Genomic DNA, 22,739 nt, shown 5'->3' on the forward strand with positions numbered 1-22,739 from the left:
TGACCACTTCCTGTTCAGTTCCTCACAGGACACTGTAAACTTCCACCATGGTAGTTCTACTTATGGACATGACTGCCTCCATGTTAGAATGCTTCCAAAAGACGGTAACCTTTTCTTTATAGTATATGCTCACACTCAGCAGAGTTCTTGTCATTTAAGAAGAGGAAGGAAGGGGTCAGGAGGGGAGGGGACAGGAGAGCGGGGGATGGGGAGAAGGAAATTGTATGCAGCATGTTTCATAAAGCTGTGTTGTTCCTAATACTTCATTTAATAAGTATTCATGGTTATGACTTCCTGTTTTTCTAGAAAAATTCACAGCTCCAATGGAACTCACTCTCTTTCTGTCTCTCTGGTAATATGCTATAAACAGAAATCATTTAACAGGTCAAAACAATGTTTCCTTCTGTCTCCTTTCTTTCCAAACAGTTCAAACTGCACTTATGCTTTTTTTTTTTCCCCCTAACTAACTGAATGACTTACAACCACTTTCCAAAGGCAGGGGGGGAAAAAAAATCCAGTGCCTAAACATGTCTGCCTTAGCAATTAATTCTCAGTGAAAGCACTCGTGGGAATGACTCCTCCTGTCCCGGGGTCGCCTGAATCCATGGGAATGACTGCCTGCAGCCTCCAGAGACAGAGGAGGGGAAGGTTGGGTTCCGGAGAAATAACTACATTCTGAGCTGAAGTCAGGCAGCAGTGAAGGACTCATTCTAGTCACCAGTTCTAGGGGACTTGGGTTTGTGCTGAACATGGCTGATTCACCCTGGAGGACACCGGGTAGTGTAAGGACACTCAGCTTCTTGTATGCACCACCTCCCAACAGTACAAAGGTTCCCTCGTTCCTGTATGGTGCATTGTGTTCTCACTATGTCCTTTGGTTGCTCCTCCTGCTGGAAGATTTCTGCTTCCAGCACCTGATTGGACACACATAGGTCTCAACTATCACATTTTCAACTTGAGATGAAATTTAAAGCAAACACAGTGTCCAGTGAGATGAGTGCTTGAGTTATTAAAAACAGTCCATGGAAGAGAGATGCAGAGTCCTTCATTAGGGTAGAAACTGTAGGCGAGTAGGGTATGGCTAGAGGAGGTTGGTCACTGGGGATTTTATTTGGGGTTTATATTTTGGCCTTGGTGGGTGGAACCGTCTGCTTTCTGGTGGCCATGTCTCAAGCTGCTTTCCTCTGCCATCTCCTTCCACCATGATGTTCCACTTCATCTTGGACCCAGAGCTATGGAGTTGGCCAACTGTTGAGAGCCACAGAGTCGGAATGGCCCCTGGCATTTTGCCAGAAGTAATGGTTGAGAGGTGAGCCATTAAGATAATGCTGGATTGAAGCAGGTTGTGTATTCAATTGTATATGGCCCCTGCTGTCCACCTCGGTCTCCCGCTACTTTGGAGTTCTCCCGGGGATTTCCTGGGGAGTTCACTTGGTTGTTGAAGTTCTGGTGGGGGAGTTCAGGTTGGTGTGGTGTGCCGGAGAGGGGCCCCGTGGGTGGCGTGGGTGGCGTTCGGGTTCCCGGGGAGTGTGCGTGGAGTGCTGTTGGAGTTCAGGCAATAAAGTTTCCTGTTTGAACATACAAGTGCTTTGTGGCGGCTCGGTGATTTGTGCCCAGCCAGACTGTGGCAGCCAACCATGTACTGAACCTCTGAAGCCATAAGCCAAAATAAACTATTCCTCCTCTGAAATTGTTGTTGTCAAGTCTTTTGTTACAGAGGTGAGAAAGCTGACTAAAACAGAGGAGAAAGGGGTCCCCAGTCCAAGCCTGTCTTACACTGACATATACAATTCACATTCTATGGCTTCAACCTCAAGCTTAGTTAGAGCTTAAAACAAAACAGAACAACGAAAAAACGAACTTATGTAAGGAACTAAGAAAGCCAAATCAAGAAACAGGAAAGGCCAAAACAGTCTTGTCCAGGACTCTGAGAGTGAGCTAGTTGGGTCAAAGACAAATGGTCTAGAGAAATGTGCACAGCTAGCCTGAATCTAGTGTCATATCCAGAACTACTGAGGAACAAACATCATATTGGTGACATGCAACATATACTTAAGAAGATCAAATACCTCTGTCAGACCCTCAGAATTCCATATTATTATTCTACCTTTGTGATCCAAGATGTCCTTATAAATTGGGATTTTATTCTCTTTTTGCCTCTAGAAAATTATTTACAGAGAGTCTGAACATTTCTGGTAGGTTAAAGAGAATTACTAGGTACCCCTCCCTCAGCCCTACGGTACTAGTTTCCAAATTAATCCAATGTATAATATTGTTTTCCTACCACCCACCTTGGTCTCTAAAACTTGGCTCATAATTATATTGCATGTTTTATTGCCATGTAAGAAATAGGTATTTGGAATTAACAATTCTCTGTAATTCCTTTTTGTTACTTTTGTATTATAAAACTAGGGAATATATGTAAATATTAAAAAATACTGACTTTTAATAGTCATAAACTACCTATACCATCACTACACTTTTGTGTAAGCTTGCACAAATAAACACACACACCTTCCTTCCCTAATCATGTATCAAGTGCACAGTTTGGGGCCAAAAAATTGGAGTTTTTCAATTCCCTCTTATTTTCCAATTCAATGTAAGAATCCAAATTCCATTTATATTGTCAAGGAGTCTCAGCAGCTTTCTCCCAATTTCTCTTGAAAGTTCTGCTCATCTGAGAAATCTTAATTAAGAATGTGGGATCCTAGGGAAAGTCTGGGAGTCTAAGTTCTTTGCTGGCAGATTTCCAAAGAAATCTGGCAAAAATGACTCTTTTTAAAAAAATTTATTGTAGATGGACACAATGCCTTTATTTTATTTATTTCTTTTATGTGGTGCTGAGAATTGAACCCAGTTCCTTTCGAATGCAAGGCAAGCGCTCTACCACTGAGCCACCACCCCAGCCCTAAAAACAACTCTTCATCATGTGGCAATTGAATACTCCCCAAGTCTACATTATTCTCTTCGTTCTGCATTTCTACCCCCAAATCAACAAACCCCTTACATTTCTATTTTGTAACTTCATGACAAAATGTACAGGCCATGCATTTCATATAGCAGCTCTTTTTCAGAATTACCAACCAACCAAATTTTTATTCTTTTTATTTGAAAATACATTTACAAATGTCTCTTTCTTTGGAGTGACGGTGTGTTCCTGAGAATCTGTGAGCCAGAATATTTTAGGGACAGTTATATACTAAATGTATGAGAGGAGCCTGCCATTTAAATTATTATCCATCCCTTTATCTGTTGTGGAAGTTGGATTTTTCTAAAACAGAGAAATGAATAAGTACCACCAGTTTCAGTAAATTGAACTGAAATGATGATGTCATCCACTTCTTGGAGAAAAACAAAAGGTATCCTGTTTTCTGTACCTTCATATGCAAAAATATTCACCTACATTTCAAACTCAAGGTGCCCCTGCTCCCCAGTAGGATATCCAGCAGGTGCTGTATGGGATGGAACTCTTCACAGCAAATAAAAGGAGGTCTAGCTTCACAATTAAGGTTAACATGTGTGTATGCTGTATCTTCCTTATGGCTTTCTCTATTTTAAAATAATTTTGTTGTTTTTTTCAGTGCTGGGGATTGAAGCCAGGGGCTTACACATGCTAGGCAAATGTTCTATCATTTAGTTACACCCCAGCCCTTAAGATCTTTTATCGTCTTAATGAACTTTTAAAGTACAAGTTTCTGGGCTCTGTGTCATACCTCCTTAATAATAACCTCTGAGAATTAGGGCCAAGGATCTGTATTTTCAGTAAGTGACACAAGTAGAGGGAAATTTTGTGATCATTGTAATACCTGAGAGGTTATTAGCAATCTTTCAATGCATAAATTATCTCTTCCATTGCCTCCAGGACACCACAGAATAATCCCATAAAAGAAACCCAATACTTGCAATATAAGCAAATAGATTTCAAATTCTGTGTTTACTGAGGCAAAGCAGACAAATAGACTTTGCACTTTGTAGGATTTCCCATATGGAGTTAATTTATAGCATAGATTTTAACCTAGTTTGCTGGGAAAATTCTTTTGACTTTCATTTTAAAGGACTTCCTGCACTCACCTTTGACCCCTCCTATACTTTTCTGAGGAAGACGATGAGAAAAAGTGATGGGTAAACTTCTCCCAGGCATGGTATGCAATTATCTGTATTCCTTCTTGTCCTGAATGTTGTTTTGGTTTTTCAAAGACTATTAGAAACCATCAGATAAGGAGGATTTAGGATTTAAATGTCAAAGGGCATCAGATATATATCTAATCTAGATTTAGTTTGAGTAATCAATGTGTCATGTCATTTTCCAGAGAATATCATTAAAATGTCTATACCAATTGGTATTCTCAGACATAATTACATAAGTCACATGTGACAACAGGAAGCAAGATGTAAGCATGTGGCTGAACATCCTTGGTACAATGCAGACATTCATTTCACTCAGTCCTGCAGCAAATACTTCCTGACCACTAACTGAGACAAAGGCAGTGCAAAGTGGATGAGAGACACACCATCCTTCTGTCTGTAATGAGGACACTTCATTGAGAGACAGATATTCAGCAATTCATTAGTTACAGCTTTGGTCACAGGAAGTTCTATCAGGAATCTCACATCGTATGGAGTGAGAGCAATGTTTCCTTAAACCATGGCCCTTTAAGGAATGACCTCAGATATGTACAGGGCCAAGAGCAGTGGAGAATGAGGCTCTAGGTGGGAGGACAGGAGTGCAAATGAGAGTGCAAAAGGAACAGAAGGTCATAGCCAGATGAAGGAACAGATGGGAGCACCATGCCATCAAGTACAATAGCTAGGAAGAGTGTTAAAAGATGGAGTGCTAAGATACACACAAATCAGGTAAGAGAAGTGACAGGTCATTGAAAAGGAAAATGATGAGATTTGTGATTTTAAAACGTGATTATTTCACTACTGTGGAAAATGGGTATAGAGGAGAGTGCAAGAGAAGATGCAAAAAGTTGAGTTAGGAATACATGGATAAGAAAGATATGTTTTTAAAGCAATATATAAAATATATAAATATGCATATATATATATATATATATATATATATATATATATATATATGTATGTATTATGTGTGTAACTACAATAAAGATGGTTACTTAACATTCAATATACCCTTATCAGAAAAGTTGCTCCAACAAATGACTTCATATATCACCAGTAAATCTCTACTGGTTTGTTAAATGGTAGAAGAAACATTAGATAGAAAGTTTCATTGGTGCAATGACTGGCACTCAAAATTAATGAATTGACTCATCAAACTGCATAGCCACTTCTGTCACTGCATGAACAGAGTTCTGAGGATCTGCAGAACCTAGCAGCCTCTTGTCTTTAGGAGTGGTACCCTAAGCCTAGGACCACTTGGTTCTGTGTCCCATTGCTTCCAAAGGATTTGGCTTCAAAAGGTGGGCTGAATCCTACTGCTAAACTATTGTTATATGTGCTCAAGCAAGCCTTTAATTATAGGTACTTTTCAAAGTACCTAAAGAATAAATAAATGGAATGGATGGAATGCCAGCTTTTGTGCTTACTTGCAAACAAATGTTTGTATATTGGTAGAATCTGATCAAAGCCTTGCTCTAAATGTGACATCTCATCTGGTAGCAAGAATATGGAGGAGGATGCTTATCACCCTCCAAATATCCTAAGCTAACAAGATATCCAATGAGAAACTGAAAGTGGAATTGACCAAGTTGGCTCAGGCCAGTTAACAATAACTGGATTAAAATAGTATTGGTAGAGATGGAGGGAAGTGGATGAGGACCAGGGCAGTATCAAGGATGACAACTTTCTGCCATGAGCAACTTGGTTCATAGTAGTAAAATACACAAAGACAAGGAACACTACAGACAGAGCTGGTTTAGGAGAAAGGTTATAAATTCAGTACTGGAGAGACTGGATTTGATATATGTATGAATTTGCTAGATGAGGATGTTGTATATGCACTTAGATGCAAGAGGTCTATGGATGAAGATGTGCCTCCCTCTGGGGGTCTTTGGTAAATAGTGTAATTGAAACCATGGGAGTCCAGAAGAATGCCTGGGTAAGTGGTGTTGCAAAAGAGACAATGCCCTGAAGAAACCCTAATACATAAAGACTGTGTTCAGAAGCACGTAAATTGGATATGATTTTTGGCATTTTTACTTTAGCATAATTGTTTTGTTTTATGTAATTTTAAGAACTGATAAAATTCCTTTGCAGATAAGCTGCCTTATTTGGAAAAATGTCTTGGTAGCCAACTGAGTCAGAGGATACAGAATGTGCTTCATGACATCCCTAAGCAATGAAATAGAATCACAAAACTGCTATGCAGGAAATTAGAATAACTTATTTTGCACTTTGAAGAAAAGAAGGGGGTAGACAAGACAGCTGGATGGAAAGAGAAGAGGCTGGAGGGTTTATTGGGAGAGACCTCAGGGGAAGAGCAGGAAAAGGAAGTTAGTCTACTGTTCACTAATAATTGTTCATGATGCTGTTTGTTTGCTTTCTTGCTTGTTTGCATTTTAAACCAATGAAGGAGCTGAGTTTTATGTCAGGGTCTGAGACACAGAGACAAAGGCATTATGTGGGGATGTGAGAACACAGTGGCTAAGGCAATAGCTGAAACTTTCCCCCCTAAGTACTGGCAGAAAATTTGGGGATGTCTTTGAAAATAAGCTGTGCGATTAAAGGACTTATTTTCTATAGATATTGAGAGATAAGTGTATCCAATCTCTTAAGTGTATTAAACACTTTAAAATTTTTCTTTGTATTATTTTAAAATTATTTTTAATAGATATTAACAGTTACAAGTTCAACCATAACTAAGAGCTCTTTAAATAAGTCTTACCGATTCTTATTTTTATCCAGAGGCAACCATTATCATCTAGCTCTTATTTATCTTTCCAGAAATAGTCCATGTGTACAAAGGAAATACATGTGTATTCTTTAAAAATGTTGGCAGAAATTTTGACAGATTTGATAGACTCTTCAGCATCTTCTTTTCTCAAATAGACACTGGTGCTACATTTCAGTATAGAAAAGCAGCCTTTTAAGCTTTTAAGATCTAAAGTTTTCTATAAATGGATATGTCATGATTTATTTAAGGAGTTTCCTACTTGGGGTCATAGAAATTATTTCTAGTTTACTATTATCAAAAATCCTGCAATGGAAAATTTGCCCATAATCATTTTGCACATGTATAAACTGAAATGATTTTTCTGTCAAGTAAGTTCAAAACTCTCTTCTCCTGATGACAAGGGGCAGATAGGGAAGAGGCAGATGGCAAAAAAAGGACACAGATAATGGTTCAGAAGGTGCAGCTGAGAATCTCAGCTAATGCTGCAAAACCACAGTTACATGTTCAGGGAAATTGGAGGAGAACAAAATGTCTCCTATACTTGAGATATGTGTTTTGGAAGACAACATTGGAGAGAAAAGTGTGGATTGCAGAGAAGACAAATTAGCAACACCCACTCCCTTGTCTTCCATGGAAAACAATGATCAACAGAAGAAATAAAGATAGGGATCAGAAACTGTCAAAAATGACTTTATGTCTAGACACACAAAGAAAATACTAGACAGTTTTATGATCAAGTATTGATACAGTATTTGTAATAAACCTTTTCAGATGTGCTATAAAATCTGGAGGACTTTTACTCCTGTTAATATTGTTACAGTTGTTAGAGTACATGAACTTTCCTTTACTATTAGTCAAAATACTGGTGCCCAGAGTGAAAGAAATTTTAAAAAAATGATAACAAAAGCTAACATTTATTTTATGCTTACCATGTGCTAAGAATCATGAAGATTCTCCATAGGTTGTCTTGTTTTATCCGCACGGAACTTTAGAAAGTAAGATTATTGTCCATTCTACAAATGAAAGAGTTAAGGTGAAGAATGTTGCCAAAGTTCACACAATGAGTACACAATGGAATCAAGATTCAAACTGGGCCACTCTGACTCTGAAGCCCTCACTGACAAATGCATGAAGTTTTAGCCAAAGAGAGATTCTAAGCTCAATGCTGATAACTAGCCCTAATACACAGATGTCCTTTCGTTGGCTATATTTTTAATCCCAGAGGTCCCTTAAAGACAGGGTGTTTGCCGTAAAGTGACTTGGAAACTAACCACTTACCAACGTGCCTCATGCAAATCCTAATTCATTTCAAGTGAGTGCAGAAAAACAGCCTTCTATAAAAAGCCCCTTATTGCAAAGCTTATTTCTGTATGTGCTATGAGTTAAACATTCATTTAAAAATCATTATTGACATTATAGGCTAATATTTGCTTAAAGAATTATAACAAAGAGTGCTCATTTCAAATGATTAAAATGAGTAAAAAATTTAAGGGCTATAGTGAAAGGTAAAATATGTCAATGACAGATCCTATCATCATATCTGATGCATAAGAAGTGAACAGTAAATACTTTTTAAAGGAATTAACAGTTCAAAAAAATATACAAGGCTATCAGAAGCCTAGTTATATTCACTTCTGGGTACTCTGGGCAATCACATCTAGAAGGCACAGAAGAAGCTTCTGAATGCCAGGAAACATTTCCTCCCCATATCCAGAAAAATGACAATTCTGAAACTTGTTAAGAAAAAAATATATGCTGTGAGTTTCCAGATTCAGATCTAGTTGCTGGTGGCCTTGCAACACTAGGCTCTCTCCTTGCTCCTGTTCATATTTAAAGTAATATCATTTTTAATTATTGCCAAACATTTTCAGATGTAATATTTACAAGAACCGGGAGAGGCAAAAATAAAGCATTAAAAATAACCTGGATGAGAGTCCTTGGAAGACTGGGAACAAAACCACCATTTGACCCAGCTATCCCACTCTTCAGTCTATACCCAAAGGACTTAAAAACAGCATACTTCAGGGACACAGCCGCATCAATGTTCATAGCAGCACAATTCACAATAGCTAAACTTTGGAACCAAACTAGATGCCCTTTAGTAGATGAATGAATAAAGAAAATGTAGTATATATTTACAAAATGGAATATTACTCAGCAATAAAAGAGAATAAAATCATGATATTTGCAGGTAAATGGATGGAGCTGGAGAATATAAATGCTAAGTGAAGTTAGCCAATCCCAAAAAACTAAATGCCGAATGTTTTCTCTGATAAAAGGAGGCTGATTTATAATGGAGTTGGGAGGGGGACTGTGGGAGGATTAGATGAACTCTAGATAGGGCAAAGGAGTAGGAGGGGAAGGAAGGGGGCAAGGGGGAGGAAAGATGGTGGAATGAGACGGACAGTTACCCTAAGTACATGTATGAAGAAAGAATGCTGTGAATATACTTTGTATACAACCAGAAACATGAAAAATTGTGCTCTGTGTAATGTGAATTGTAGTGCATTCTGCTGTCATAGACAACAAATTAGAATTAAAAAAAGAAAAACTTGGATGGTGAGCCCTTTTAGGACAGCCGATTGTTTTTCTTGTTGACTCCCATGGCTACGTGTTGACAATGGTGCAGTTCCTGGCGTCCTTGTGCCTTGATCTGGGGAAATAGTCCAATTCAGTTCCCTCCCAAATTGCTCTCAAGGTTACAGGAAGCTTCTTAAAGGTCCTGTAGGCTTGCTGGGACCTGATGTTACAGTCTAGTGGGCTTATCTCCATGAAGGCTCTCTGGAGACAGAGACTGTCCAACTTATCAGAGAAAGTCCAAATCAAAGAAGGGCACAAGAGCATTTGCAGTACTGACAAAGTCACCAAGAATTGCAAAAACAGTTTTTACAAAGACGTTATCTTTATTATTAATGAAAATGCAGAATAAATTCTATTATTCTCCTTCCCTTTACAGTCAAGGTCTTGAAATGTTATTCAATAATTATCTTCTCTTTATCTCTTATTCATTCTTCTACCTTAACAATCTCAGGGCCATACCCATCACTATACTAAAATCACTCTTTTCTGAGGTCATTATTAACTTTCTAGTTACCAAATCAAAGATATATATATATAGTCTCCCCCAATATACTCACCACACATACCACTGAGAATCATCTTCTTGAAATTCTCTTCTCTGCTCTTGGAGTCTATGACAGTATCTTCTTTTGAATTTCCTCTAAGGTCCCTGATTGCTCCTTTGACAAGAACCTTCTTGAAAGATTTTCTAGATTGCCTTTCTTTCTGTGTTATCATTTTCTTTTCTTCTATGTTTATTCTCAATTTACAAATAAGAAATTGACAAATTTACAAATAAAACAATAGAAGCTATACACACACACATATATATTTATGCAGACACCTTGTTTTAATATATGTGTACAATGTGGAATACACTTCTTTTATGTCTCTGTGGAATCCCCATCTACCCAACTGCTCACCAGAGACCTGAATTAACTCTCCTCATCTTTCCCACTCTATATTGCAGAGACCTACTGATTGTATCCTCTTCTCTAATCTATCACATCTTCTCCATTTCCACTAATTTTGTCTTGTTTGCTCCTATCATTCTGCATATGGATGACAACACCCACTTCCCAAACCCTTAGACCACAGTGAATATTCAACAACTTTGTTGGAGAAATGCTTACAAATTCATAATTCTTCTCCTCACCACTGCCACCCAGAGACTCACCAAACTTGCTCCAGGAATCTTTCTAAAAGACACAAGTTGTTCATGTCTCTTCTCCCCCTACTTCAAATCCTTCAGGATCGGTTTTAAGTTTTAGTCATCTTAGCATGGCACACAATAAACTTCTTGCCCTTCCCTAGCCTCGTGTGCCATCATGCCCCGTGTGAACTGTCCTTGCCACCACGTAAAATGACTCACAGTTCCACTAACCTTTAAGGCCCGGCTCACTTCACTTTTTCTTTAGGGTACCACTAACATTCAGTAACGTGCAGACGCTAAATACAAGAACTCATGGATTTTCACAAGTGTATACACTAGTGTAGCCATTGACTCGAACAATATCTGGAACATATCTATCATTGTAAGATGTTCCCCGTCTTACCAGTCAATCCCTCCACCTTCATAAGAGGAAAAACACAGTTTCAACTTCTATCACCATATATTTCTTTGCCTGTGTATCTGGCTTCTTTTTCTCAACACACCTGTGAAATTCATTCATATCATTGTATGTACCAGACGTTCACTCCTTTATATTACTGGCTAGCATTCCACCTTTAAATATACAATATGTTTATGCATTGGTGGGCAATTGAGTTGCTCCCAGCTTAGGGAAATGATACATATAATTAAAATAAGCATTCTTATACAATCATCTTGAGATTATATTTTTCTTTTGCATAAATACCTAGAAGGGAATTACTAGGGGTAATGTAACAAGAAACTATTATTTTCTAATCATGTGTTCATGTATTTGACAACATTTGTTGTCAATTTTTATTTTTTTAGGCATATAGTGTATGCTAACTGGTGTTTCATTGTAGATCTCTAAGTTTCATTTTCTTTTCAATTAATAATGTTGGCCCCCTCTCCAATGAATTTAGCAGTCATTGTATATCCTCTCCTAGGAAATAACCCATTCAAGTTTCTGCCCATTTAAAAAATTGGTATGTCTTCTTATGATTCTTTTGTAGCAGTTCTATATGGAATCTATATACAAATTCTTCCCTTTTGTAGGCTCTCTCTTCACCTTCTTGATTATTTCCTTTGCTGTGAAAAAGCTTTTTAGTTTGATACTATACCATTTATTGATTCTTGATTTTACTTCTTCACAGGTGAATACCTTTTCCCAATATTTCCAATATTTCTGCTCCAGGAAAATTATATTATCATCTGTCTTTATGCCTTTTTATTTTGTTGTGTTAGATTCTTTACCTGGGAGAAACTGTCTCCCAGGTAAACCTACCCTCCCATTGGGGGTAGGTTGACACCGTAGGACATGGTACTCACTGACATTCTTGTTACTTTCTCCACCACAACCACAGGACCAATCTGAGACTAGGGCTGTATTGTATTTAGTGTTTGTATCTTGTAGAATGTCTACCAAGTAGCAGTGCTCAATGGTTGCTGCCCAAATACATAAATGAATTGCTGAAACCTGGAAGGGTTGACTAAATGTCATGGATTAACTGCTTTGTATGTCCCTTTCTCTACCTGAAAATGAGGTTAACTTCCCACTTATAAACAATGAAAAGTTTTCTTGCTTGTTTGTTTTTTGTGTTTGTTTTATACAAGTGATTGAACCCAAGGGTGCTTAGGCATTCAGACACATCTCCAGCCCTTTTTATATTATGTTTTAAATTTTGAGACAGGATCTCGATAGGTTGCTGACAGCCTTGCTAAGTTGCTGAGGCTGGCTTTGGACCTGCAATCCTCCTGCCTCAGCCTCCTGAGTCTCTGGATTACAGGAGCGCGCCACCACATCCGTGCAAGGAGTTTTTGAAACCATGAAAACGGGGTTTTTCTTTTCTCCTTTAAGTGTTTACAAATAAGAATGCTATGAATATCTATAGTACCCCTCAAAATAGCTTGGTTGATGGGGTTTTTGGCTTTATATTGGGCATAATATTTTTTTAACTTTAAAATAGTGAATATGCATTCAATAGAAACTATACTTTGCATTTTGAATTTTTATCTTTTCCTGGGCTAGGGATGTTATGATACGCTATGATACTCTCTTGTGATGCTAGGCAGTGACAGCAGGCTACAGCTTCTGGTCATTCATGCAACACTGGAGTAAACAACTGGTACCCTACAATGGACTGTGTGGCTAAGGTAAGATGCTTGATAGGTTAGATGTGCTAAAAATATTTTTGGTGGGGTGAGCTGGGGATCAAACCCAGGACCTCATGCATACTAGGCAAGTGCTCTACCACTGAAATACACCCTTAGTTCTTAACTGCATTTTGACTTAACAATATTTTCAACTTTCTGATGGTTTTCTCAGAATGTTACCCCCTCATAAGTTGAAGAGCATCTGGATACACTTTTCACACACTTTGTTATTGTTTCATGAATCCTGATTTTCATTTCAAAAGCAGTATATATGATCCTTAATAATTTAGATACTTCTCAAAAATATCCTGCAAGAAAAAAAAAAAATCCTATGATTAGCTAGGACTTGTAACACAAGAGATTGTCATTTGACTTTGTCATGTAAAGTGATCAGCTTTTTATTTTAATGAATCTCTCTGATGTTTAAAATCACATGGACTACATGAAAAATTGCAATGCCATTGTTAGGCATGTCCAAGAAATGAGACCTTGATGAATTCCATAGAGAAGTCTGACCGAATAATGGAAGCTGAAAAGTCATAATACTATTCTGACAGGAAGGTGCAGGTTAAAAAAAAATGAAAAGCACAAACAATTCATGAAAATGATGGGCTAATTGAGGAAGCAAAGTGCAATCTTCTCCTCTCTGCAGGAAACCACAGAGTGAAGAAGCCCTTGCTCAGCAGACAATGAGACACAATCAAAGGACATTCAGCACGTTACAAATGAAGCATTTGAGAGTGGAATGACTTTCTCTATACCAACAAAGCCTCAGAAAATCCAGAATTTTATTGGTGAGATTCTTGCATTGCAAGAACAATGCACCATGGATCCTCACCCTGAAATGATTAAAAGTAACTGAAGTAAGTTTGATGTTTAAGTTAAATTGATAAATATGTATATAGAGTATAGAAAATGTAGTTACATGTGTAAAGAGCTATACTGTTCCATTTCCAAATATGAAAAGCATGTAATTTAGAAACTAATTGAAACCGAATTTGTAGGTATTTGCTACACCTCAGACTTGCTTAATAAGAATGTATCCATTATCTAATATGCAATTTTTGCTCCTGGTAGAACTGGTTCTGTTAGGAGGGTCATGAAAGGATCTCAACCCTTTTCCTTAGTCAAGTCTTGGTTTCTGCTATGAGCAGGAGTACAAGATAATCTTTCTTAAATGACCCAAATTTCTAGATCCTTTTGAGAATTTGGTTATGATTGAAATTCAATGCATAGGAAGTTATAATGCTGGTTGCAAAGAATTTAAGCTGAAAATGGAAACTGTGTCTCACCTTAAATACACTGTATGTCTAGAACAATTCCTGGTTGAATAATCAGTGAGTGATATAATGGGAGGTCTTAAGAGAAGAGGAAGATTAATAGGACAGTTGCAATTGGAAGGCTATATTGAAGAAATTAAAGAAACAGACCAGATAATTGAATGAACACTCTAGGATTCATCTAGCTATTGAACAAAGAGAGAAATTTATTCACAGAGTTTTTCAAATACAAACAAAATACCACTTTTTAATTGTTTTTTTTTTACAAAAAGAATATTGAAATAAATGTGGTACAGCACAGTAAAATAATGGACGAAAGAAAACAAGATCTAATGATTGGAAAATGTCTCTCATGACTCTCACCTCCTCAACGGAAGTCTCTCCTACAGTGGACAGAAATTTGCCCCTTGACTTCATAAGAATATCATATCAGAAGCTACTCAGAGAAATGTTGCATACCTTTGAATAATATTGAAATATGAAGGCTTAACTCTAAAAGTCTGCATAAACACTGAGAACATGTGGAGTGGCTAAAGAGTTTATGCAGGATATACAAAATACTGATACAGTGGCATATTGGTCCATTTATTAGGTTTAATGTATGTTTTATAAAGGGATAATACTATGTTTTCAATGGATAGTAAAAAGAAAACAGAGGAGTAATGCACTAGGGAACCCCTCCCCCATAGTCTGTGTGATGATTTCCGTGTGTTGCGTGGGCATGTGTGGATGTGTATCTGCGTGTGTGCTCGTGTGCTTTCAGGAGTGGCATTACCTACAGGGAACGTTTGTGGGGTACCCTGCTTCCCACATAATACTGTTTCTACTAGCCCTTTTGATTCTCCCAAGTCCTCGCCATTAAAAAAAAAAGCAACCAAAATTCTTGTTTGCATATATAGATTTGCTTTGCATGTGTATGCGATATATGCTGACAATATTGTGTGCAATAGAAACACCCGATACCCTGCAACTCTTAGCCTTTGGTCCATTTTTTTTCTTTCCTCCATCATTCTCCATTTCTGTCACCAGCCTCCCACCACCCTCCCTTCCTAAATAAAGTTCCTTGTTCCATCGGGTTTCCCTTCATTAGCGCGGTATTGAATCAGAACCACTATTCCACCTTTTAGAAGTAGCCGGAAGTTTTGGCCCCTTCCAGCCCCTGTGGCCTGTCTTCTCTTCGGCTTCTCCTGATGGCTCCACCTCAGTATGGGTAGTGCTTCTGTTTCTTGCCCGAGAAGCAAGCCAGCCATGTGCACAGCAGCATGGCGGCAGCGGCACCTGCTCCCGTGCAGTAGTAGGCCCAGCCGATCTCACACTTCCCTAGGGACAAACGAAGGGAGAGAGAGCAAGAACAGATGAAGAGGGCTTTGAAGGAGGTTTTGTTTGTTTCGACGTGTGTGCTCTGAAAGAACCTGGTGTTCTCACTCTAATGGAGCGATACTACACTGAAAGCTATCTTGAGAGTAAGTTGGTTGTATGCATTTCAGAAGGCTCTCAAGGTCTGTGACTCAGACCAGCCAAGAGGACAAAAGCCTGTTCCCTTCACCAATGCCCACAGCCCTGGCTGAAAGAGGAGTGGTGACACCCAAGAAGTTAGAAGTTAGAAGGAGTTGATTCTAATTTGACACCTTTAACCCAAACTCACATGCATAATAAGGCATTTTAGAATAAGAATTCAAGATACAGGTACCATCTTTCTGCAAACAGGCCACTTTAAGGAAGAGAACCATTTGAAGGGCAAAACTAAAATGAATCCTGTATTTACATGACATTGTCAAATGATCACACTCTAATTATCCGAATTATAGAACAAAACTCCCTGATTCTCCCTAGGTCAACGCCTTTAAAGTGTCCTTCGAATGAAAACAATGACAAGAGCCAAATGGCTCCCTCTGTCTCAGTTGGTTGATTATTAATAATAATAACACACCCATGATTCTAAAAACAGAAAGATTTTTTTTCATATATGGTCTTTGTCGGTTTCTTCCAACAACACTGTGAGGTGAAATGCTGTTGAGAAGCAAGCTAGGATTTAGAAAAGTTAGTGGTTAACCCAAAATCATATGCTTACAATTGTTAGTAAACTGAACCAGGATTTAAACCTGGGTTCCAGATTCCAAGAATAAAAAGTCATTTATTGAAAATTCCTTTTCTGAGTTCATGAAAGTGATTTCTGCACTCGTGAACTTTTTTTTTTAAGTAGTATCCACATTATTCTTTTTATGTGCAGAGTAAAGAAGACCTCTATATGTTACATTAGATGCTGTCCTTTCTGCCCCAATTCTTACTCCTCTTTCCTCCTGTCTGACCATCTTATCAGACAATGTTCCAACAGCAACCATTTCCCTCTCTTTCTTTTGTTCTTGCTTACACATCACCTTAGAAACAAACATAAATAGCAGGACACTTGGATTTCAATTGCATCAACTATAGGCTGAAAACCATGTCCCTTTTTGCATAAGTCAGTCATTCTTGCCTTGTTCATTTGTGATAAAAGTAATAACTTCTCTATTGAGAAATGCAAAGACTGTTAGATTTAATGTGCAGTTTAACTTCATATCTGTTTATAGTTTTGATATGAGGCATCTCCCAAAAGCTCATGTGTGAGTAAATTCAGAAATAGAGGTGATATGAATAGATTATAAGAGTCATAATCCAATCAGTGGATTAATCCATTTGATGGCTTAATGGTTTGAAAGGACTATTGTACTGGGTGGTGACTATAGGCAGGTAGAATGTAGCTAGCAAACCTCTCTCTCTGCTTCCTTGCCACTAGGAATCGAGAAGTGTTCCTCCATCATGCCCTTCCGCCATGATCTTGGACCCAGTGCAATGGAGTTGGCTGACCATGGCCTAAACCTCTAAAACCACTAGCCAAACTAAATGTTTCCTCCTCTAAGCTGTTCTTGTTAGATATTTTGGTCACAGTGATGCAAAGCTAATTAGCACAGTATCTTCACTGGAAGTTTATAGGAAGGGTAGTCGTTATGTGCCCCATGTGTAGATAAGGCAAGGTGAGACAAAGTTAAGCAAGTTATTGGCTTGTGTTCAGCTTGAAAAGCAACACAATTAGATCAAGAGCCTCCTCATCTTTAAAGTATCCCAGATATTACCATGCCCACAGACAGCAGGCTGCATTGTTCAGTCTTCAGCCCAACTGTCATCCTGGATTTGTCCCTTCTATATGCAATAAGAGTAACAGAAGATAATAGACATATATGTAATTACTATTTACACAAAATTATTAGGAGAAATTTATGTGAAGTGAATACTAATGCTTTTAACTACTTACAATAGCAAAAATATGGAATCAACCTAGGTGTCCATTAGCAGATGAATGGATAAAGAAAATGTCACACACACACACACACACACACACACACAGTGGAATATTATTCAGTCATAAAAGAATGAAATCCTGGGGCTGGGGTTGTGACTCAGTGATAGAGTGCTTGCCTGGCATGCATGAGGCACTGAGTTCGATCCCCAGTACCACATAAACAAATTAAATTTTAAAAAAGGTATTATGTCCATCTACAACTAAAAAAACATATTCAAAAAAAAAGAATGAAATCCTGTCATTTGCAAGATCATGGCTGGAAGTGGGGGTCATTATGTGAAGTGAAATAGGTCACGTATATAAAGACAAATACCACGTGTTCTCATTCATTTGTAAAAACTAATAAAGTCAATCTCACGGAAAAAGGAAATGGATAGTGATTGCTAGAGACGGGGAGGATCAAGAGGCAAGGGAACATGAAAATAAAGTATATAAGAGATAGAAAATATTCAGAAGATGAATAAGTTCAGGTTCTTCCATAGCACAGTAGGATAATAGTTGATTTAAACAATCTATGGTATATTTCAAAGTGACTAGAAGAGTATGAAATTTCCAGTCCATAAAAAAGATCAGTGTTCCAAGAGAAATATTTATTATCCTGTCATCACATGTTATACACATACATTGAACTAACAATAATAAACCCTATAAAGATGTACAAACATTGTCTCAATAACATTTTTTAAAAATATATTGATGCATTTAATCCTCATGAGAACACAGTGTGGCAGGTACGTGAATGTCATCCCCATCTTTCAGACAGGAAATTTAAGGCCAAGCAAAGTTTGATGTCCTGTGTCCCTCTCTAAAGTGTCTGCAGTGTCCCTGGCATCCCTGGCCACTGTGTCTGCTGCCCTTGTCCACCTGTCTCTCTGCTTCTACTCACACAATCACCAGCAGCAAAGAAGGCAACTATCTATTTAAAGATAAATCAGATCAAGTCACTTTTTGACTTAAAACCCTTGAAAGAATTCTCCAAAATCCGTCTCCTCCCTGTGGGATCTGGGGTCTCGAATAAGCTGGTATTTGCTGTCCTCTCTGGCTTCATGGTCACCCTCCCCCTGTGCCTCTCCAGCCACACTGGCCACCTTCTCTGTAGCACATCCAGCTAGTTGCTGATATGAGAGCTCCACATTCATTATTCCTTCTATCCAGAAAATTCTACATCCAGACTGTTGCAGAACTAACTGGCTCCTTCTCCCAGTGGCACCTCCCAAAAGACACCTCCCACCGGCTGTGGCCTCTGTGGTTGCTCTCTTGCCTCTGCTCACTGCATTGCCTCCACAGCACTTTCCATGGATTATAAATTCAGTGTGTGCACTTAATTTTGGTCTCCATCTCTAGAATGAAAACTTCAATAAGGGGAGACTTCCTATATTTTATTCCCAACTATCCACTATCACTGTGCCTGACCCGCAGTGGGCACTCGATAAATGACTGATAAATAAAAGGCAAGGTAAAATAAAAATAAAGAAAGGAAACAAAGCAGGCAGACAACCATCTCCTAAAAAACAGTAAATCTGGGATTTTATTTTAAGAATAACTCCAATCCTATTTTGGAAATGAATTTTTGGAAAGACGTTCCCAAAAGCAAGTATGTATTTCCAAACCTCCTACAGAGTATTTTAAATTTAACAGGGAGCTCAATTCTGAAGGATCACATCTCCACCTTGGGTAGGTCTCACAGGCACAATGACCTCCATTAATTCTGATAGACAGCATAAGCATTTTTCAAGGGTAACAAAGTCCCCCTTCATGGACCACGTTTGCTAATGTGGCTGTGAGTCCTGGGAACTATCTCCATTTTGAATTATTCTTTACCTTGATTAAATAAATCTAGAAGGGAAAATTAGAAGGCAGCTAAAAGATGACCAGTGGTTTAGACCCTTCCAAAGAGTCAGCAGAATGTGTCGTCTATCTGTTCCACACGGAGCTCCTGACATGGAATATAAGCCATTGCTCATTATTAACAAGGTGTTGACCTACATGCAGTTCCACGACCTGACACGCAAAGCAGAGTATATATAATTCTTTATTAATTATAGGACACTTTCTTGAGAAAAAGAGGCTGGCAAGGATAATTATTTCAGAATAGTATATGTGACAGCAGCACTGCTTATTAAAGATGAAAAGCGGGGGAGGCTACTAACGCATTGATCCTCAGAGGGCCAAGGTTAGAGGGGATAATATTTTTTCCTATAGTTAAGTCAATAAAATATAAAAACTTCAGAGGCTTGTGCCTGGAGGGGAAACTATAACTGATGGTGTAGATGCTCCGCCCCATTCCTCTGGATCCGGCTGATGTTTCTGGGCTCTTAGTCCACAACTTCTGCTTGTGTTTTGCTCCTAACAGTTCTTACTTGAAACCCACCTCAGAGGACCCATGAGAAAATGGAACCAATTTGCCTCTACTCTCTGACAGCTGAAGTGGTCCCCAGCATGACCTGTAGCCAAGGTCATGACTCAGGACTGGGGCACAAGTGTGAAGACCCAGTGACTTCTTGCCTCTCGATGGGGCAGACTGTGCAGTGTAAGGAATGTTCCAGAACACCTGTGAGCCGAGGCTGGGACCTCACCTCAGATTGCACCTGTGCCTGGTATTCAGTCCTTCATCGCTTTGCTTTGAAATCTGGCTCATTTCCTGAACCACTTGAACACCAATCTTCACCTCAGCATTTGCTCTAGGGGAACCAGATCTAAGATAGCAGCAATGAACAAAGTTTTCTTGTTTTTCTTTACCAGAGGGGCTCGTAGTTTCTTCAGGTGTCCAAGGCTTAAGCACCCCACCTACCTACCCACCCAAGTCCTGTCAGTCCCTGAAAGACCCGGAGCCTGAGCCACTCTTCCTTGTGCTGCCATTTTCAAGGGCAAGTCCAACTCCTTGTCGACAACAGTGTGTAACTGTAATTTCTAATCACTGTAATGTTTCTGGATCCATTCTAGTTTATGTCACAAAACACATGGTGGGCTCATCAGATGAAAGCTGGGAGAAAACTAAATAAAGGTTCTTAAAATGTTTGGCAATATAAGAAAATGTGATCCCTGATTACACATCTATGCAAGTTCATATGTTATGATTTATACATTTTGTGGTTAAATCCAGCGGCTGATTAAGGACCAAATGAGCAATTAATGTTTAGTGCAGTTTGAAATAAAAATATTCCTGTATTTCAGACATGAAGATAATTAGGTAATTTGAAAAAAAATTAAATCAAAGGTGACTTTGATTTGTTCTAGTATTCTGGATTACATAGAAATAGAGCCATCTCATCAAACCAGCCTCAAAAATATATGAAATATACGAGCACTCCCACACACATATCTTTAGAAAAGCAAAAAAATAATCAAGATCAGTCCAGTAAGACCAAGAAGTATCAACAGGATTCAGGCAAACATGAAGAAACATTAAACCCCTGGTTCTTTATTCCCTCCCCTCCTTCTCTCCCTCCTTCTTTTCTTCTCTCCCTTTTTCCTCTCATTCATGGATTCAACAAATACGTATTGAGGGCCCTGGGCCCACTGGCCATCACAGAGTCCTAGGAAGTTAGTGGAGAATAAGATGAATATAATTCCTGCTCTCCAGCTTACTGTCCAGCAAGGAAATAAATACTCAATAATATTCTTACACTTATGTAATAATTATGATAGGCTCTTGAAAGGAAAAAAAGTCCAAGATACAAAGGCAGCAAATCTCAAGAGATCTATATAGTGTGGTCAAGTCACTGAGGGAATGCCTTAAATTAGGAGTGAAATTTGAACAGAGTCTTGCCAGATGAGTAGAGGCAAGCCAAGCACAAACATGGGAGGCCAGAAAAGAGTGTGTTTGGGTTAAGGGAAAGGTTTTGTTAAAGTATTGCTCAAGTAAGACATGGATGCCTTTTGGGGTGTAAGGCAAAAGATGACGTTGAGTATGACTGTTACTGGAGTCCTGGTCCAGAGGCCTGACTCTGGGGGGCCCAAGAAACCTCAAGTCTAGCTGCTCATTCTAAAAACCAAGAGGAAAAGTAATGGTGAAAGTGTGAAAGGAACTCTAGTCACACGGCAATGCAGGAAGGGAACTTTAATCATATAGCTATAATGGGAAGGCAAAGGTGACCAGATGTACACATGGTCAAGCAGCCTTGTCACACTATGGCCTGGTTCATTATTATCTCAGCACTGATCACGCAAGGCCTGGTCAAGTTGCTCCTGCCTTGGGGTAGTTTCCACTCATCACAAGATCTTTAAGGATCAGAATTGTTGTTCCTGGAATCCAAGGTGCTTGACTTGAAGCAAAAGACACAGATGAAAAACGGAGACAAGAGATGCCAAGCTTTTTATATCTGCAGGCCCAAGTAAAGTGTCAGTGTTTTTAGCAAAATCAGACTCTTAAGTCCTTGTTGCATGATCATTCCCTGAGTTTGAGAGCTTGAATTTTGGAAATTTCTTCTTTACAATTTTCATTCAATTTTCTGGATGGAAATATAAGATACTCCACAATCACAAATAAATCTTAATTACCTATTTTCTGCTTTGCAAAGTTATAGAAACTGGAGATACCGCAGTGAATTATACTGACAGGGTCCTTGGTCACATGAAGCCTACTTTCTAATATGACATTAGCTGCATTATTTAAATACATTCCGTGTATATTACACATAAGTTTTATAGAAATTCAATGCAATAACACAGATATAAATTTTTCTTTTCATAAAACTATAAAGTGAAACATCTGAAAGTCTCTGAGAGACTGGATTTATGAGTCATAGACTTGACAGTATGTCTTCAATTGCTTCAAAGAAAGGGAAAGTAGATTTTTCTTCCTGAGCATGATTTCATTGTTAAAACCCACATGCTCAATGATTTTTTTTAAAAAAAGTACCATGTTTTATAGTCATATAAGAAAAATGTCTTACTGAATACTTTAGGCTATTAGAAAACTGGAGACGTTTACATTTATATGTTTGAAGTAGCACAGTTTCCCATGAATTTTAATAGAACTAACTGGAACCAGGAAATTTGGTGTGTGTGGTGGGGTGGGGGGGCGGAGGGAGAGCCTCTGGGGGCCTCTCTTTTTCCCTGTCATGGCAATAAATGTTTGTTATTATAATGCAAACAGAAAGCATTTTACCAGAGGGCAAGTTTTGTCTGTGATCCTTTCAGGAAATTAGAGAGGCAAATCTATTTAAACTTTCCCTTTTGCTCTCTGTAATGCTCCATCAAACAGGACTCCAAGCTTGCTTGGTTGGCAAATTGCTGCTTTCAACAATGGGGAATACTATTCTTGACAGATAAAATAGAGGTTAATGGGACAGAAAGCAGCATACCATAGCCACATGCCAAGTCCACAGACAAAGGCTCCGTGGCAGCATTCCAGGGCAGCTCCAGTGTGGGGCAGCGGTGTGGAGAGGTGTGGCGGGGTTTTTTTTTTTTTTT

The 22,739-nt window shown here is 38.6% G+C and overlaps 1 protein-coding gene across 2 annotated transcripts in view; it reads right to left on the reverse strand.

The window, feature by feature from the left end:
• Positions 1-14,135: 14,135 nt before the first annotated feature.
• Lhfpl6 (LHFPL tetraspan subfamily member 6) overlaps positions 14,136-22,739 on the reverse strand; it is a 242,413-nt gene continuing 233,809 nt past the window's right edge. The window contains exon 4 of one of the 2 annotated variants that reach the window (XM_048800873.1): positions 14,136-15,304. In XM_048800873.1, coding sequence (XP_048656830.1) covers positions 15,186-15,304 — 119 coding nt within the window. In that variant the 3' untranslated portion in view covers positions 14,136-15,185. The remainder of the gene's footprint in view (positions 15,305-22,739) is intronic. The other variant, XM_048800874.1, reaches the window with a different exon arrangement.

The sequence above is a fragment of the Marmota marmota genome, unplaced genomic scaffold (assembly GCF_001458135.2).
Source record: "Marmota marmota marmota unplaced genomic scaffold, marMar, whole genome shotgun sequence".
In the NCBI taxonomy this organism is placed as follows: Eukaryota; Metazoa; Chordata; class Mammalia; order Rodentia; family Sciuridae; genus Marmota; species Marmota marmota.